Source organism: Brachyistius frenatus, unplaced genomic scaffold (assembly GCF_029030835.1).
Source record: "Brachyistius frenatus isolate BFR_SWC_R1_liver_20210118 unplaced genomic scaffold, ASM2903083v1 Contig_88, whole genome shotgun sequence".
In the NCBI taxonomy this organism is placed as follows: domain Eukaryota; kingdom Metazoa; phylum Chordata; class Actinopteri; family Embiotocidae; genus Brachyistius; species Brachyistius frenatus.
Window position 1 is genome coordinate 1,345,577 of NW_027210687.1, and position 19,163 is coordinate 1,364,739.

Sequence of the window (19,163 nt, forward strand, 5' to 3'; positions counted from 1 at the left end):
CGGGGCTGCAGGTGAATTTATAAGACTAAAACGTTCATACATGTCATGAACATCTAAGAATTAAATTATAAGTTGCTCCTTGTTTGTAAAATATGTTGCCAGTACACTTGTTGATGTTTGTGATTGGTCAAATGATGCAAACACCTCCTCTGTTACGTGAACGTGCTCAGAGTTAACAGAGGAAGCGCTTAACCACCGTCGTTGTCACGATTATCTCTTGACAGCGAGTTTCCGCTTTGTTGAGCTGGATCAGGCAAAGAAAACTTGCTTCGTACTGCAGCCCTCAGGTCCAATGAACAGCAAGCTTGTTTGGAATGTAATGAGCAGTCTGTGAATATTAAATATCAGCGTACTGCCACACAGAAATGATGATTTTCTTCTTTTAAGATTAGCTTTTAGCTCATTTCCTTTATTAGATTTTGATAGTGTTGATATAAACGGTAACATGACGGGGTTACGGGTAATGAATGCAACAAAGAGCCAGAATTTAATCAAGGACATTGTGGGTATGTGGTATGTATGTTAACGACAAGCCGCCAGGATGCTTTATAGGTCAAACATTCTTCTTTGGATCATTATGATTTGTGATGAAATCATCATGAATTGACTCCTTTGTTTGTTTGTGTTTTCACTCCTGTTTGTGATCAGCTTCTTCCTGGAGAAGAACATGTTTGCCTTCTTCTTGAACATCCTGCGTCAGAAGTCTGGACGCTACGTGTGTGTTCAGCTCCTCCAGACCCTCAACATACTCTTTGAGAACATCAGCCACGAGACTTCCCTATGTAAGAGTTTGCATTGACACTCACTGACTAAAGAAATACAAATGTTTGTATGATGAGAGTGATGGATTGTGGTAGCTGGTTGTATTTAAGATGCGATTCCTGGTAAATGAAATCCTGAGGTTTGTTAAGCTTTGATGCTAACAAAGTCTTCTGTCTAAAGTTATGTCTCTTTTTTAAAGTGGATTTGGTTCTGATTCAGATTTTGACAAAATGCGTATAAGCCCCATCACAAGGTGGAATGCACTTCGTTTAAGTAAATAATACATTGATTATAATATTCTGGGCTTCATAAGACTGGTGCTGTTGTTGTTTTTGTGCTGACAGATGGTACATTATGAGGCTGTAATTCATGGTATTGTTGTGTTGGAGTGCATTATACCAATTATGTATTTAAGATTTTAAAATATTAGAAAGAAGTTACAGTATAATTCACTCTAGGACTATAACTAATGATTAATCTATTAGCCCTTAATCAGTTTATAATTGTTTTATTTTTAGTTTGTTGTTGTATTTTATTACATCAGGGCTCAAACAATATATGAAAAGTGTTAGATTTTTTTAAAATGTTTTGTTAGCTGAACAATGCAAAGCATGCTACACTGCCCTTCTTTGTTGAAATATATAATGCATAGCAACCTGTTGTATTCTTTTCTTGTTGCTACGCAACAAAAAGCTCAACGGTTCATATGCTGCCAGTTTCACAGTGGGCTGATATTTTATTAGTATAAAGGAAGTAAGGTTTGCGTTTAGGTAAACTGTAGAGGTATTTAAAAACCTACAGTTGCAGTGTGGCAGCAGGACTGAAGTCTTTCCTCATGTTCACTGCACACAACAGTCGCTGCAGGAGCTCAGCCTCGCTGTTGATCTGAAAACAAAGGCAGTGCACACACATACACACAGATCCACTCTCTGCTTTACGCACTCAGTGTCCTGTTAGAATAAACACTGAGCCTCTCAGCGGTAAATTAGAAGAATGGCAGTAAATTACAAAAATACGTATTTCTCTGCTAAAACACATCACTTGAACAAATCTGATCCAGTTGTTTATGAAGTTGATCTCCTCTCCTCACAGATTATCTCTTGTCGAACAACCACGTCAACTCCATCATTGTCCACAAGTTTGACTTCTCGGACGAGGAGATCATGGCTTACTATATCTCCTTCCTCAAGACGCTGTCACTCAAACTCAACAACCACACGGTGCACTTCTTCTACAACGAGGTGAGGCCACAGAGGGATGGGTGCAAACATGGAGGATCTGTCTTTCAGAGTCTATTATTGGGCATTTTGTGTGACCGACCGGGAGGAAGGAGATGGAACCGAACAATTATATCGGCTGAAAATCAAAGTCCGTTGCTACAATTGAGCAACCTTATGTATTTTTGAAGGTGGACACAAAATAGAAGTCATTATCATAATTCTTTTTCATTTATTAATAAAAAATTAAGTTAATTTGTCAAAGAATGTCGAACGTGCTGTTTCACTTGCATTTTGAGCCAGTTGACCTTATCAGGCTGCTTTTATTTTCTAATCTGCAGCACACTTCCTGTGTCAAAACATCAGCGTCCTGCCTGCATGGGCTGATTTAGGACATTTTGTACACAAGAAGCATCTTTCTCTTTTAGAACGTGATACCAACACATTTTAAGAATATTCTTTGTGATTGTGCGTGTGTCTTTGTGTGTCTGTTCAGGAATAGATGGTAACGCCAAAGAATCCTGACCAGCTCAATGATTTGTGATGTTGTTCCCGTTCAATGTTTCAGCAGTATCTATAGTGTTTCCGTTGGCCTGTGTGCACTGGGGAAAGTTATTGGTGTACTGTTGATGGTAGCTTTACCCCTGAAGCCAAAACCAGACCCATTGTGTAGATCTGAGAGCATTTATCTGGGAAGTCATCTATTACATATTTATTTAGCTTTATTTCACTTTGCCTCACTTGTTTTTATCAATTACCAACAAAAGCAAAACCTGCCGTTCTTTCTTGTAGCGTTTTAAGTAACTTGGCTGACACACAGTAAGTCTGATGGAAAGTAAGAGTTGAAATGCAAAGCTAAATTGCACACAAAAAAAAATGTTTTAATAACATCTTTTAATTACCATAGTCATAAATCTTCCCTCAATTAATTTATCAGAATTGTTTTGAAATCATCTCGATTGAGAGATTCTTGTCCTCCAGATGGCGCCATCGGATGAGCTCTGAGTGTCCTGCCCTGTTCCTGTCAGATCTTCACAAGCCACATGTTTAAAGCGAGAGTACGATCTCCCGGTCTGGGTTTGGTATCAGGGTCACATTTCTTCATTTGCTGTGACTTCTGGGTGACGGTTTCCTCTCTGACTCCGAACTGTCACCGTGGAGGTCGCAAGTGACTGAGGAATGGTTGGGTGGAGGATCAGGCTCTGGCACAGAGAGAGATGGCAGTAAGGTCAAGAGTTGTCGGTTTGTCATATGCGGATCTGCTAAGTGCAACATGCTGGTATCTTAACATATGTCGAATACTGTTGGAGGCGAACGTCCCCGTGGTTCCGCCGGAACGAGCGTTTCACTACAATAGCTTGTTCATATTTTGAAACCAATCTTTTTAACAACCAACACCGACTAGACATTCATCATGGATTTAATAAGATCAGAGCGGATCCACCAGCTCACTCGTAGGCTAGTCGTTTACTGAAGGTAGAGGAATCTTTCATCCTCTCAAAATGTAATTCTTCTGCACCTTCAAATAACTCTTCTTTTTTTTTTTTCTTCTGTGTAAAGCATTGCCCAGATTTACATTTGAACATTTTCTTAGTAAACAGAAGTGATACTATATGTATGCTCCTCTTATCAAAAACACAATGTGTTTCTGTCTCCGTTAGCTGCTTTCTTTCTCTCTCTGTGGTCCTTGACGGCCTGAGCGCGCCTTGCTCACCGGCGCCCCCTCTCTGTCTCTCACACACAGCACACTAATGACTTTGCCCTGTACACCGAGGCCATTAAGTTTTTCAACCACCCTGAAAGCATGGTCCGCATCGCAGTCCGCACCATCACACTCAACGTCTACAAAGGTGAGTCCCGGGAACATGCATGCGCACATGCTAACCATGCATACGTGTGCGCGCACACACACACACACACACACGCACGCACGCACGCACACACACACACACACACACACACACACACACACGCACACACACACACACACACACACACACACACACACACGCACACACATCCATAGGAACTCACAGGGTGCTGGGACTGCCTACCGCCTTTCTTTGTGCTCCCTCTTCTTGCTGCTGCTTCTGTGGCGTGAGCATGACTAACAGGTAACGCTGTAACAAACACACACAAATACAAAGTCTGCTGAAGTTTTGGCTTTCAATGTCTTGTTGCCTTCAGTATGTGGTTTATCATCATTCTAGTGCAAGAGCGGCTTTACCACCGTCCTTATTTTAGTTTATCAAAGGCTCGTTCAACCTAAGTAGTACAGAAAACACAGGTCAAAGGACTTCAGAAATCTGGAAGCAGGTGTTAGGACGGTGGGTCTTTTTGAGCGACGTCCCACAGTAAAACACAGATTAGAAAACATCCAGTTCATGTTTGCTCAGAGCTGGACAGATGAAGGCTTTCATCTTTTGAAGGTGAAATGGCAACAATACAGACGATATGTAGGAATCTTGACAGTTTATTCACAATCTACATGCATCAAGATCTCGGTGTTACCGTCCAAAACGGTGAGTCAGCCATCAGCTGGATCTACTCAGCTGATCATTTTGTGACTTGCACAAGCCTCTTTGAGTGATTACTGGGTATGTGCTTCCAAAATATCAGGCTATCATTTCTTATTCTTTACTTGTAATTGTCTCAGTAAGTGTTGTTATTGAATTTATACATTTTTGTGGCCTTATAAGTAATTGCATGAATTCACATTTGTATGTGGAAGGCAATAGATGTAAATAGTGTCCATGCTGTAAATATTTACCCTCATGGACCCTATGTAATCTATTTATGATTATATTTTTTAGCTTCTCTTATACAATTATAAATACAGGAACTCCTGTCACCCTTGTTATATGCAAGACATTTATAATATTGAGCTACAGATGCAAAAATGAGCAATTAGATGTTCTAATGTGTTGGAGGTTGTTAAAATCCAATTACTTTGAGTATAAATTAGTAGATAACAACCTTGTTTGATTTGTTTTTTTATGTAATTTTTTTTTAACTCGAGTACCGACAGTCAAGAAGGTTAAAGTTCAGTTAATTTACCACCGCGTTGAGCGTCACTGCTTCACTGATCTCACGTGCTCATCTTTACTAACTATGAAGAAACTAACTTTTCAGCAAATCCTGTCTACCCGGCACGCAAAGTCGTTGTTCAAATCCCTTCACCTGGAGAACTACCACCATTGATGCATTAGAGCTGCAAGTCTTTCAGAATACAACTCTAGTGTGCAGCAGCAGTGACGTTGCGAGGTTTTTCCAGCGTCTGTGCTCCCTCCTGCTTTCTGCTCCTCCGGTCCCTCTTTGCTCGTGAGGGCTCGTCGCTGGCTGCTGTCGGGCCGCGGGAGGCGGACGCTGCTTTTTGTGGGTTTCATGTTTATTTTCGCCATGCATATTACAACAGTACCTCAATATACAGTCACTGCAACACACCAACGATGGCTTCATGTCTGTCTCAGTATCTGTTTGTCTTGTCGTGCATGTAACACTTTGTACTGTACAACTGCGCTTTCTTGCGTCGTTCATGACATCCTGACTCTGTAACTCCCAGTTACAGTCAGACTCTCACCGTAGCAGAACTACAGTCATTTATGAAGTAATGCAGCAGTGTGGGAGATGTGTCATTGCTGTTCTGGCCATAGGCTCTACTTTAGAAAGGAATCCTGTCAAAGAGGGAAGCATCAATTTTATGTAAGATCTGTGACCAGATGTGAGAAGATCATACAGAACATCTGTATCTGTGTGGCCTACTCACTGCTGTCATGCAGGACAAGAACTGCAATTTTTACTAATTTCATTTTGTTTTTAAATTAACCCAGAACGTGAATGCTTGGATCATCTATCTCTACACTGAAAAGGGCTCAGTATATGGCAATGAAAACTGCTATAATTTGTGTCAGCTTTATGTTTACCATGTCCCTGTTTGATGCTTCCTACTGATTCCTTGGGACATACACTGCAACAAATGACACCCTGGAAAAGGATTTCACTCAGCTCTGAGACTAATTTAATGATGTATTGTCATGTAGCTTTTCAATGAGGGCGCTGCTTTTCTATTGTCCACATGGTGCAGAGTAAAAACAAGGTGGAAGATCCTGAAATAAGTTGCAAATGTCTACGTAACATTGAAATTTCTTGCACTGGTGTGCCGTTGTTTGCAGTATATCTGTTTGAATAGCTGTGGGGTCCTTCCCAACCTCCACCCCTCCACAGCCGCCCCTTTACTCACATTAACCCTGTGTCTGTTTCCCCCTCTCCCTCCTCCTCTTCAACAACCACTCCTCCTCTTCCTCTCCTTGTCTCTCTCCCTCCTCCCTCTGCGCGCCCCATCTGCCTAACTCCAGTTTCATGTAAGTTGGTTCCATTCATTCAGTCTTTTTCTTAGGGCTGGGTATCCTAGTAACATGTTGACTTGATCTTGTTTCCAGTTGTTCAAACTGTAAATTGATGCAGAGACAGTGCATCTCTAAAGCAACAGATTTTATCAGCGTAGTTGCTGTCAAAGGAAACTTGTCTTGTGGATTTGATTCTGACGCCTCAGATTTGATTTTAAAAGTTAATCACATGTTGTTACCCAGCCTTCTTTGTTCCAAATTGTGTATTTGTTATAGATGTATGGATATGAGTATCCTTGCAACTCTTGTCCATGTAAATCATTCTGTATCACCCAAATATACAGAAGAACCTGCATGCCATTCGAAGTTTTTCTTAATTTCAGCTAAGCTCTTCATGTCAGGTGTCATTTTGGTGATGGGTTTTGGTCATTGTGGCTATTTAGTCAATGTCTCCTTCTCCATTTTGTAATTTATTCATTTAGCTGGTCATTCATTACATGTCTCAATTTGACCTGTGGAGTGGCAACATAAAATGGCTATCTTGGGTTTATTTTCATGTAGACTTCTTCATGACAGGAGTGTTGACATTTCAAATTGGTCGAGTTGTCATTTAAACAACAGAACTGTCCCAGATCACTTCTTAGGTGTTTTCTTTGCTTATCCCTGAGGGGCTCTGTTTTAAGATGCAGTTGGTCATTACTCCCAAAAAAGTTTAATAGATACATAAAAATACCAGAAACTGTCATGTAACACAGCTATCAGATTTGTTGGCTCTGCAGGAGTTGTTGCTGTTCTTGCGATGTTAATTTAAGGACATATAAGTAACGTATATATATTACCTTCATATATCTGTGAATAACAAATTCAGCTTCTCTCCAATTTGACATTAAGGCTCTTTGACCCATGTTAAAGCGACACTCCATCAGTTTACAGCGTTCTTCTTTAAAAATAAAAATAAAAAAATGGAGACAAATTCATGATTGACAGCACTGACTCTAGTGAAATAATTTAAAGCAGTTAATACAATTTCACTCAGTTCTTTCTGGAGCCACGAAAGGGTGTATACGTTGTTTTCCCCCCGCCTATGCAGTAGTACTTCCCAACAGTTGTAAAGACACTTCGATGTGTGAAATTGGTGAAATTCCATCTTTCTCTTAATAAAGAAAGCACCACTGAATAATGGATCAGTGAGTGTGGCAGGCCCAGATCACAAGCTGGGATTACAAAGACAAAAAAATCGGTTGGAAAATTATCTTCTTCTCAATTAATTTCATAAAAAAAAAACACAAAAAAAACCGTCATACTGTTGTTTCAGTTGAAAACTGCACTGGCTTTCCTCTGAATCCCACTCCAGTAGTTTGTTGTGTTAACAGTGGATTGACTGGACCAGTTTGTGCCCTTGATATTAACTTAGTTGGTTAATTTTCCTAATTTGTCTCTTAATTTGAATTTTGTTGTTGTTTTTATTATCATCATATTTAACTGTCATTCTGCTAATTCTCCAGGCTAACAAAATATGTGTGTGCTTTGGACATCTGTGTGCATCTTTGGTGATAACTCCCCTTCCTGACCCTCCTCTCTTCAGTGGACAACCAGCACATGCTGCACTACATTCGAGATAAGACAGCGGTGCCGTATTTCAGTAACTTGGTCTGGTTTATCGGCAGTCATGTCATCGAACTGGATAAGTGTGTGCAGACAGATGAAGAGTAAGTGCCATCTATTTTTCTCAGTGTCCTTCTCATTGTAGCCTGTAGAGGTCAGACGTGTCTCAGGTTTTGTAACTGGTATCCTGCTGCTCTTTAGATGTACATTAGATTTTTATACAGGAACAAGATGCATTGTATAAACTGCTTCATAATCTATTTTTATTTATATTGTCCAACATGTGTTTTTTCCTTCAACTTTAAATCTAAGCCTGTAGATTTCATCTTAATTACAAAACTATTTTTTTCCGACACACCAGTGTCCTTTACCGGCTCCACCACTGCCTAACTAACATTGTTGTGTCCCAGGCATAAGAACAGAGGAAAGTTAAGTGACCTGGTAGCAGAGCACCTTGACCATCTCCACTACCTGAACGATATCCTCATCATCAACTGTGAATTCCTTAACGATGTTTTAACCGACCACCTCCTCAACCGTCTGTTCCTGCCCCTCTATGTCTACTCTTTGGTTAGTCCTGAGATGGTAGGTTACCCGCAAGAGCATTTCTAGATGAAATTACCTTACACTGATGTTCACAGGTGGAAAGCCTGTGTTGTGTCAACTCTTCTAATGACTGTGGTGAGGTGATTGTACACACATGAAAACCCTTCTTCTCTCTCCACACTGAGCCTTTAAAAAACATGTCAGAGGCATGTGTGTCTGTTTTAATATACAGCTTCATCTTTTCATTTTCACTCGGTCTTGTCCATTATTACGATACTCTAAAAAAAGACTGTTAGTCAGTTCCAAGGTGCAATTTTTAAATCGATTCTTTTGCAAGTCCAAGCCTCAAATATATTCAATTTACAATATCCTGAAACAAAACAAAAGCAGTGAATTACATGTGAGAAAAGTAGTGTTTGGCATTTTGCTTGATTAATGAGTTGAAGGACTACAGCAGTGGTTTTGTGCAACAGGCCGAGTGAATCCGATGTGCTTTCAACTTCTACCACTCACAATCATTCCCCAATTTTTCCTGCCTTCAATGGGACCGTGGGTTTTAGCTCATTTTTAGTAAACTATCATAATCAACTCGCAGAGACTTTAATCTTCCTCAACATGGCTGATGCTTTATAATACAACACATTTTCACAGAGCTTCACCATTCAACGTGGTCATCATATTGAATTTCTTAGGCTCTTATGTTCGGAAACTCAACAGGGAATACAGACAAAAGATGGGCATGTCAAGCCAAAATAGTATTTGATAATCGCTCGTAACTAATCGACTATACATTTTTATATTTCAATGACTATTCTAATATTCCAAAATTCATGTCAAGTTCCTAATACAGACAATCATCAAAAATGAATGTTTGACAGTCGTATTAAAAGGCCTGCTCAGAGCTGGATATAAAAAAAATTGTTTTGGAAGTAAAGTTGTAATTAACACAAGGAATAAATGTGGACATGTGTGGGTGTATCACCTGAACATTGTGTCAAATATTATAAAGCTACAGTATGACTGCTTTGGGAAATGAGTAGCGGCATTGATGGTGTAAGCAGAAAGTGGTGATAAGGCTTGAAAAGCAAAACGTGTGACCTTGACTTACCTTTTATTTTTCTGTTTCTTTTCAGTCTGATGAGCGTAAGATCAACCCTCAGGTGTCCCTCTACCTGCTGTCTCAAGTAAGCAACACACACACTAGATGCCTCCACCAATCATCACCAAAGCACTTTAGTTGTGTGACTAGAAGTTAAACTGCCAATTTATCATGCTGGTTAATTCCCCTGTGAATGTGTTATTATTAATAATGTGCAGATATCTATTATTTGGTATCTGCAACCCACTCTGGCACAGTATTGTCAGTATTGTCCACCCTGACTATTGAACTCAAATATATTTCTGTAATTGAATCTGCATATTTTGTTTGTGAAAACCTTTTGTTTTTACTTTACTATTCCACGTGAAGTACAAATGACAAAAATACTCCTTCAGCCTGCCGCACAGTTTGACTTAGAAATTCAAACACGCATTCATTACTTTTGATGCAGTGGTCGGAGGCAGATTCACTTTTGGTACATTGATGTAAGTTTGAGCTCCTATTTTGAATGCAGTCTGTCTAACCTGTTTGTTTTCATGCCTCCACGGCGGGGACAGTTGTTGCAGGAGGCATTATGTTGTTAGCTTGTCTTTCCATCTGTCCCATTCTTTTGAAGGTGATATCTCAGGAATGCCTTGAGGGAATGTCTTCAATGTTGTCGCACACATTCACTCAGACTCAAAGATGAACTTCACTGATTTTTAAAGGGTCAAAGGTCACTGTGACCTCACAAGACATAACACGTTTGTGGCCATAACTCAATAATTAATTACATAATTATGACAACATTTCACACAAATGCAACTTTCTTGGTTGGTTGAGGGCATACAGCTATGAATGGTTCATTCCAGTTAATTATACATAACATCAAATGCCTCACTTCAAGGGAACAAGATCAAAACCTAGGATATGGCTGGACAGTGTATGAAACGCTAGAGGGCTTTGAATTGGAAACAAGGCCATTTCATTTGAAAACTCAGTCAACGCTGCATTTGACCAACCAATGGTGCGACATCATCACTCTCTCACTCACTCAGACATTCAGGCCCCATCGGTTTAGCCCAAAAAAAGATATTTTAGGTTATTGTAAGATGGTATCATTCATTTAAATTATTCAACTTTTAATTACGTTGCACTTGGGTATTTTGTTATTTACTGTATGCTTCCAGACTTTTCTTTTCTGTACAGTTTTAAGGAACATCTAAACCCGGGTAATTAATGGGTGGCCCTTGTGTTCGTAGACATATTGCATGATGTCACGAGTTTGTACAGAGAAAGATATTTTAAATTGGTCAAAACACATTTTAAGAAAGAGATGGAGGGCTGCAGTCATAGCTTAATTTAGTGTTTGTTTTCCAGGTGTTCCTGATCATCCACTATCAACCACTGGTCAATGCCCTGGCAGACGTTATTCTCAATGGAGACCTGTCTGTCTTCACCCCACAGACAGACATACACAGCACACACAAGAACACGGTAACGCACACACACACACACACACACACACACACACACACACAAACAAACAAAGTCAATACGTCAAGTGCACACACAGTACAAACCAAAAAGTTTCCTTTCTCTCACAGACACACATGTTGTACCTTGTGACACGAAAAAGTAAAGCATACACACAAACAAGAAATGCACTCGAGCAAACCTAAACAGGCAACCACATGGACACACGCACGCGTTCACGCACGCACACACACACACACACACACACACACACACGCGCACACACATACTGAGTAGAGTTCCAGAAGTACAAGTAGGTGGTTATGAGATCGCAGGGTCATGGGTTTCTCCATGATTCACCCACATCAAGGCATCAGTATGCAAATTACTCAGCAATGTTTTTTCTTCTTTCCATTTTTCAAACACTCTCTTCCTTAATTTCCATCTCTTCTCCTGTCGAGGCTCTGGACTGAACATTCGGTCTCATTTTTCTTCTGTTTCTGAAAAATTTTCTTTGAATTTCCCCTTTTTGTTTCTTTCTGTATCCTCCCCTTTTTTTGTTGTCTTTGTTTCAGTCTCTCCCTTTTATCCCCCTCACCTTCCCCATCTGATTCCCCTCACCTCTTATTTTTTGATTCTCTCTTCCTTCCTTTTTCTTCTCTTACCTTGAGTCATTTCTTAATTCTTTCTTAATTCTTTGACCATCTGTTTGTAAACCCAGGTGGGTGTGCTGAGGTAGTGAGCATTTCTGAGAACTCTTGTGGTTATTCTCTGTGTGTGTGTGTGTGTGTGTGTGTGTGTGTGTGTGTGTGTGTGTGTGTGTGTGTGTGTGTGTGTGTGTGTGTGTGTGTGTGTGTGTGTGTGTGTGTGTGTGTGTGTGTGTGTGTGTGTGTGTGTGTGTGTGTTGTAAGAAACAGCCTACCCTTTCAGTGAATGTGACTTGAGGTGTGATGTCTTTAAATGTTTGGTGTACCACAGCAACTATTTCTTCAGCAGTCCTTTTCTGTCTCTATTTTGTCGACTTTAAAAGATTCATGGAGAACTGTACTTTAATTGTAGAAACCATTGAAAATGACCTAATCTTTTTTTTTTTTAAAAAAAAATCAAATAAAGTAAACTAGAATCACAGATATGGAATGGTTTTACTGTCACGCTTTTTATCTAATGTCTTAGTTCTTTTTTTTCTTTTTTCTTTTTTTTTTTTTTCATTTTTCTCTTGACTGTTTACCCTCAAAGAAGCTCACAGCAGCCTTTACCAGGGGCCTCAAGCAAACTTAAACCATATTATTCTGTAATTAAGAGTAAGATAAGTTTGTTCTGAATACCAAGAGCAGTGATTACAAATTGAAATAGTGTTATTTAGTTCCATTAAACCAGCTGTGATGTATTTGCCACTGTTCTTGTTCATTGATTCGATGGGCTCATCTCTCTGTTTACATGTGCAAACACTGTATGTTTATTATACATGTTTGCATGTCATTGGACACTTGTATTATGGCACCATGATTTATTGAGGAAAAGGACATTTCTAAAGATTAGCAATGAATAGAAGTATTTTTTTAAATACTTTTTCCCTACATCCGTGTTGGATTGTGGGTTTAACATCTATCCACATCAGACATGTTGTGTTATTGTTTGATTTATTGTAGATGAAAAGCAGGCAGAGGAGGCATGGCCTCTGTTTTTTCGCAGGTGGTCCGATGGTACTTCCTGTTTGGTTGTGATGTGGCAGGAAATTAGGTCACATGATGGAACACTGACACCTAACTCAGATCACTTTCCTGGAACAACTGTGTGTGTTTTTTGTCTTTTGGTTTTTTAGATGTGTCTACTTGCAAGTGCACCAGTTAGATACAAGATGTCAAGTGTGTACCAGTATCTTCTTATAAATACATCTTTGACCTACAAGTGGTATCCTACTTTGAAGTGTGTGTGTGTGTGTGTGTGTGTGTGTGTGTGTGTGTGTGTGTGTGTGTGTGTGTGTGTGTGTGTGTGTGTGTGTGTGTGTGTGTGTGTGTGTGTGTGTGTGTCATACATGCTGCCTGGCCTCCATTAATTTCTCAGCATCGGCTGAGTCTGTGAGCGGTTTACCAGAACATAGTCAGCTCACAGGTGCGACACACACACACACACTCAGATACTAGTTTGTGGTTTAAGTCTGACAGCAGAGACACCGTGTTTGTAACAGCAACTGCAGTAGAATCGTACTCAGATGCAGTGATCCAGAGAGATGATAAAAACATTTTTTAAGTGTGCCTGGCTGCAGCATTAAAACAACTTCTCAAACTATTCTGTGGAGATTAGTAACAAAGGTTTTTGACTCTACTGTGTTTCAGGGTAAATGTCTAAAAATATGGCTGACCTAATCTGAAACACAAACCATTAAAAACACATTGATATTTGACAACCACTTCATGTATTTTCTTAATACTGACAATCTCATTAAATAATTCTCCTGTGAATTCTCTGCGGACTGAAAAACGAGGGAAACCGTTTTCTTGATTTAGTTTGCTGTAAAACGACCTGTCATCTCCCAAGAACATAAAGAGAAAGACAGGAGGGGGTGAAAGAAAGGGTTTTCACAAAAGCAAATGTAAATATGTAATAGTGATTCATATGAAACACAGTGAAGGTTGATGCTGAGAAACTGCAGCGGGTCCTGTTATGTTCAGACTCTACTCCAGGTGCACAAACTGTAGTATATGACCTACAAGGTCACGTGTGTTTCTACACATTTGGTGGTTTGTGTAAGTGAAAGAAGTTCAGTGAAATAGGGCCACGTAGTTTCAATACTGCGAGATATCCAGTTCTCTTCCTCTTCTTTTTTTGTGGCAAAGTCAAATGTTTTCAAGAAATGAAACCACAGAGGTGCGATTATCCTGGAATTTAAGGGCCTCCTGGTTTGCAGCAGCACTGAACTCGGTATAGGAATTATTGTTTTATTTTTATTTTTTTATTTAAGTGCTGCAGCTGATATTATCGACATTATCTATTACTCTGACAATTATTTTCTCAATTAATCAGTTCTTGAATTAAAGATGTCTTGGTTTGTCCAACTAACACTTCAAAAGTCAGATATTCAGTTCACTGAAGTGTAAGACCACAAAAAGCAGCCAATCCTAAGAGAACCTGTAGGCATCTGTTTTTTTTTTTCTTTTTTGAAAAAAACTTAAATTATAAAAATTGCCGATGAGTATTTATCCATCAATCTAACTATAGATTAATTATTGTTGTAGCTCTGATTTATTTTGGATTCCTTGTAGGTCCTCTGGGGTCTCCAGAAAAACATAGAACTCTCATGGACAAGAATGAACAGTACATTATGCATATGAATATAAATACACTTTTGACCTATATAGAATCTATACATATTAATTGAACATATCGTATGAGCCTTTTAGGATGAAAAATGAGCATCACACGCATCACGTAAACTATCATGTCATCTTTCCTCCCTGTAGAGTCAGCTACACCTGGCAGTGTATTGTAACTGTACTGGAGGGATTGCAAAAGTTATTGCGAGGGAATGCAGAAGTGTTGTGAGATAACGAAAATGTGTTACGAGATCAAGTATCCCAATATAACATATAACTTATTGCAAGTGGATGCCTTGAAACCGTCTTGTGTCATTAGCAGCAGTGAACTTAATCAGAGTGTAACCCGCCTGTGTGCCCTACACTGACCTTTTATACAATAACAAGTTGTTCAGTTTGCTGTTTAATCTTAAACTTTCTCAAATTAATAACATTTTTATATCTTTGTTTCCAGTTTTATTTCAATTGTTTTACAAACTGAACTCCTTGTGCAGCTGCTTCAGTCGGCAGTGTCCTGCATATTATCCTGTGCACACGCTAACTTCTTTATTTGTTAGGTATGTCTTTTTTTGTAATTTGTATTAGTCATTTTGATTATTTTCATCTGAATCAGTGAATAAGAGGTGCACCATTAGAATTTGCTGCTATGAACAGGACGCCCTGTCCCAATCACTCAGTTTTACTGTAAGTCACAGTGTTTTCATCACAGCTCAGCTTCTTATCATTGATCATCTGTTTCCTGTAGGGTTGTGTTTGTGCGTTTTGGTGCAAGATTGAGGGCTATATGTGGAATGAGGGTTTCTTGTAGTTCCAGTAAGGTCTCACAGAATCAGCCTCAAAGCCAAAGATCAACTCTGTGATCGTCGTTGTGTCAGGTGGTCATTTTCTCTCTAACTCTGAAAGCTTATCCAGGAGGAAGTGGCTTCTGTGTGTTTTAATGGACTTTGATCAACACGATAGTGCAAGAAGCGTTTACTGCAAGTCCGTTTTTTTCTGAGAAGATATTAGTGTAAGCAGTTTTTTTTTTGTGTATACATGTGTTCTCGTGTGTTCATCTGTTTTTTTTGCATGCACATCTACCAGTAAATAGTTAGAGTAACATTTCTTTCTGGAAATAGGACAGTTATTCTCCTCAGTGTGTTTACTCCAGACATTTTTCTTTTCACTTATATTGTGCCCTTATTTGACTTGTGTATTCAGCACATACTGGGCGATATGCTGCAGAGTTAACACTTTGATAATACTCTAGACATGAATTCAATAGCCAAAGTCACAGAGTGGCTGCTGTTTTATTTTAACCCCAAACATCCTGATGATCACCAGAAAGGATTCCGTCATAATGTAGAGTCGATGAAAATGAAATGTGTGAAATGTAGTTTCATTTGTGCAATATGTCTTCAGTGTTGGTATGCATTGTCTAAGTACAGTCTGAAGTACAGTTTCTTTTTACTTAAATCTTGCTATTAATGGCGCACAAATGTATGTTTCTTCGGAATAAAGTTATGTTATTTCCAAAATGCAGAATTCTATCAAATCAATCAAATGTATCAAACAATTGCCAAAAAAAACATTTCCCCATGGAGACATTAAAGTTTATCGTATCGTATTGTATGACATAATGACTCAATGATCATCACTTCCAGTCATGTGACTGTGGGGAAGTATTCCCAGTCTTCTCGCATCCTTTCCTCATATTGTCGTCTTCTCTGACCCAACAGGCCAGCGGAGGAGGTGTACGTCGGTTCATCAAACCCCCGGAGTCTCTGGAGCGCTCCTTGGAACTGTCCCGCCACCGCGGCCGCAAGAGAACGCAGAAGAGGCCAAACTACAAGAACCTGGGCGAGGAGGAAGATGAAGAAAGGGCGGGGGGAGGCGGCAGCAGTGGAGGAGGACAGGAGGAGGGCTGGGACGATGAAGGCGGCAGAGGAGGAGAGAGGGAGGGCGGCCGTGAGAGGGAGAAGGGAAAAGGTACAGAGGGAGGAGGAAGTGGGAGTTCTAAGGGAAGCAGAGCGAGTGGGGAGATGGCGGAAGGTGAGTGTGTGTCTCAGTGGACACAGCAGTACAGGTGTTTGTGTTTCTTTACCCCCATCGATCAAACGTGGTCTCTCGTGCACCCTGGTTACCCATCAGCCACCACGGCAGCAGCCCTCGTCTCCAAACAGAAAAGAGAGGGAACTAATTAAAACAAGAGAAGAGCTTTAAATGTGATACCAGCTTATTAACATCAATGTTGTCAACTGTAAATGCTCTCTGCTTTGTTGCTTTTAATTTGGGTGTTTAATTAAATGTTCACATCACTGCCATCTCCATGCTTCTGCAGCTAAATGCAGATTAAACTTTGCAGACGCATCATCAGCAGTCGGAGTGTTTTGGACATGAATGATTCCTTAAAAAGGAACAGTGGTTAAAACAACAAATAACGAAAGAGTGTTTAAGTTGAGGCTAAAAAAAAACGTGCAAAAAAAGCAGAACAAAATTCTGTTGAGTAGAAATTCCTCTTTGTCTAGTTTATGGATGAGGCTTCCCTCTTTCCGCTGCATCCCCGTTTGTCACTTTTTGATTTCCCCGTGGTTACCATGGCGACCACTGATCACACATTGATCACAATCTCCATGGCAGCCAGCTGTCCATCTCCACGGTGACAAACCATCCATCCTGTGCTCCTCACCTCTCCGCCTGTCTCTCACTCCTGCTCTGTGTGTTTTCATATCGATACTACTGTGTGTGCCCATTTCACTGATCTGAAGTCATTCCTTCTCCACTTTGACAGAAGAGACTCTTTATGCAGGAGTGTTTGTGCAGAGCTACACAGTCTTAAATCCCTCTGAAGGCCCAAATGCACAGAATTGTTTTGACAGCGTGGATTTCAACACAAATGGTGCCATGGGCAGCAGAGGACGAGACGGTTTCAAAATGAGTGGTTGGGCCTTTTTGGGTGGAAAAATGACACCTAACCTCTAAAGGATTGATAAAAAGTGATGAAATGAGACTGTGCAAAACTTTCTTACATTTTACTGCTCTGCTGTACATTTGAAAATGATACCTGTACTCTTCTCAATAGTAAGAGGAACACACTTTTAATCACTGTTTGAACTGTCAAAGGCGAGAAGGAAATAGTTCAGACTGGAAATTCATAGTCACCTGTGACAAGAGTCCATTATGTTCTTCATAGCTGTGATGTGTGTCATGTGTGCAAAATGTATTTGAGGGAGGGGGTGTCCACATTCATAGACATTTGTGGAAGTAAGTACAAAGTTGTGTGTGTGTGTGTGTGTGTGTGTGTGTGTGTGTGTGTGTGTGTGTGTGTGTGTGTGTGTGTGTGTGTGTGTGTGTGTGTGTGTGTGTGTGTGTGTGTGTGTGTGTGTGTGTGTGCGCGCGTGCGCACAGAGATCGAGATGGTGGTGATGGACAAGTGTAAAGTGTCAGAGCTGACAGAGCAGAACATCACTGATGAGGAGAAGACTGCTGCAGCCACCCGCACACACACACAGAGGAGCAGGTACACACACACACACACACATACACATTTAGCACGCTGAGCTGTAAATCTGGTCTACAGAAGTGTGTGTGGACTGATATGTTCGCTCTCTCTGTCCCTGCAGACCGTTCTTAGACATGGTGTACAGTGCCCTCGACTGCACCAACGATGACTACCACGCCCTGTTCGTCCTCTGCCTGCTGTATGCCGTCTCGCACAGCAAAGGTTATATGCAAGAGCTCATTGTTCACTTCATCTGTACACAGCACCTCCAACACAATGTTAACTTATCCAGATGTTGTTTTACACGCTTCTGACGTTAACTTTGTGCACCGTGTCTGTTTGCTTCAAAAACCAACAGTGTAGGTAATTTGCCCAGGGAGGGCCATACTTTTGCATGCAACTGCAGCATAGGGTTTCCAACCGTTAGCTCACGAGCTGCTGGTTCAATATGCGCATGTTGAGTATCAATTTGTTATTGTTCACATAAAAGAAGCTTATTCAGCTGGTTTGGTAAAACTCAGCTAGGATAAAAAAATTTTTACAGTCAACGTAGCTTAGGGAAAAAGGTTGGAGACCGACAGTATATGCACATGTAATTTATTTTGTTTGTAATTCTAGACCCCTGGTTCATGAAGATAGGAAAATCAGATTTGTATCATGAATATTTCTATAAGACAGCAGTAAACTGTCATACCTGTTCCATTGGTTAGGGTGGAGGGAGCGACAGTAACCAAGTATCCTTTATCTTCTCTGTAATACAGTTTTGACTTCATACATTTTTTTTTTTTTTAGTCTCCAGTGATGTCACAGTGACTTTTGAGCTAAAGATCAAATATGGTGGAGTGGTGTCTCACGTCAAATTTCTAGAAACGAAAACATTTGGTCTTCACATCATTTTTACTTGGTAAATTGTCCAGGAATCTATGCAGCTAGTTAACCGAGCCAGTGCTCAGAATCGTAGTTAACTGACGAGACACTCAATCTGGACAAGACGGCTCGATGGATCGACCTAAAACCAAATTGAAAGAATTCCGCAACATCGCAGTCTTCATGTTTATGGCATGGAATTAGCATTTACCTTCTTTTCTAACCAGTTTGTTTGTTTGCAGGTATAAACCGTGATCTTCTAGAGCGTCTGCAGCTGCCAGTTCCAGACCAGGAGAGGAGCGCTTACAGCCTGGTGCTCGTAGAAAGACTCATCAGAGTTATGAACTTAGCAGCACAGCCAGGTAACACGCACACACACACACATTTGTCTTATCTGTCTTTTTTTTTTTTCCTCTCTTTTTAAATATCCTTGATTGTCATATGCAGTATGCTCAATCATACAAAGTAAAG

General features: G+C 40.2%; 1 protein-coding gene across 4 annotated transcripts in view; it reads left to right on the plus strand.

Annotated features, from left to right (window-relative positions):
- The window catches only part of clec16a (C-type lectin domain containing 16A), a 40,795-nt gene that overhangs the window by 3,072 nt on the left and 18,560 nt on the right, over window positions 1–19,163 (plus strand). For 2 of the 4 annotated variants that reach the window (XM_069709974.1, XM_069709977.1), the window contains exons 3-13: window positions 649–782; window positions 1,855–2,003; window positions 3,724–3,829; window positions 7,911–8,034; window positions 8,341–8,515; window positions 9,610–9,660; window positions 10,935–11,051; window positions 16,063–16,375; window positions 17,732–17,843; window positions 17,947–18,047; window positions 18,935–19,054. In XM_069709974.1, the coding sequence (XP_069566075.1) occupies window positions 649–782; window positions 1,855–2,003; window positions 3,724–3,829; window positions 7,911–8,034; window positions 8,341–8,515; window positions 9,610–9,660; window positions 10,935–11,051; window positions 16,063–16,375; window positions 17,732–17,843; window positions 17,947–18,047; window positions 18,935–19,054 (1,502 nt within the window). The remainder of the gene's footprint in view (window positions 1–648; window positions 783–1,854; window positions 2,004–3,723; window positions 3,830–7,910; window positions 8,035–8,340; window positions 8,516–9,609; window positions 9,661–10,934; window positions 11,052–16,062; window positions 16,376–17,731; window positions 17,844–17,946; window positions 18,048–18,934; window positions 19,055–19,163) is intronic. The other 2 variants (XM_069709976.1, XM_069709975.1) reach the window with 2 other exon arrangements.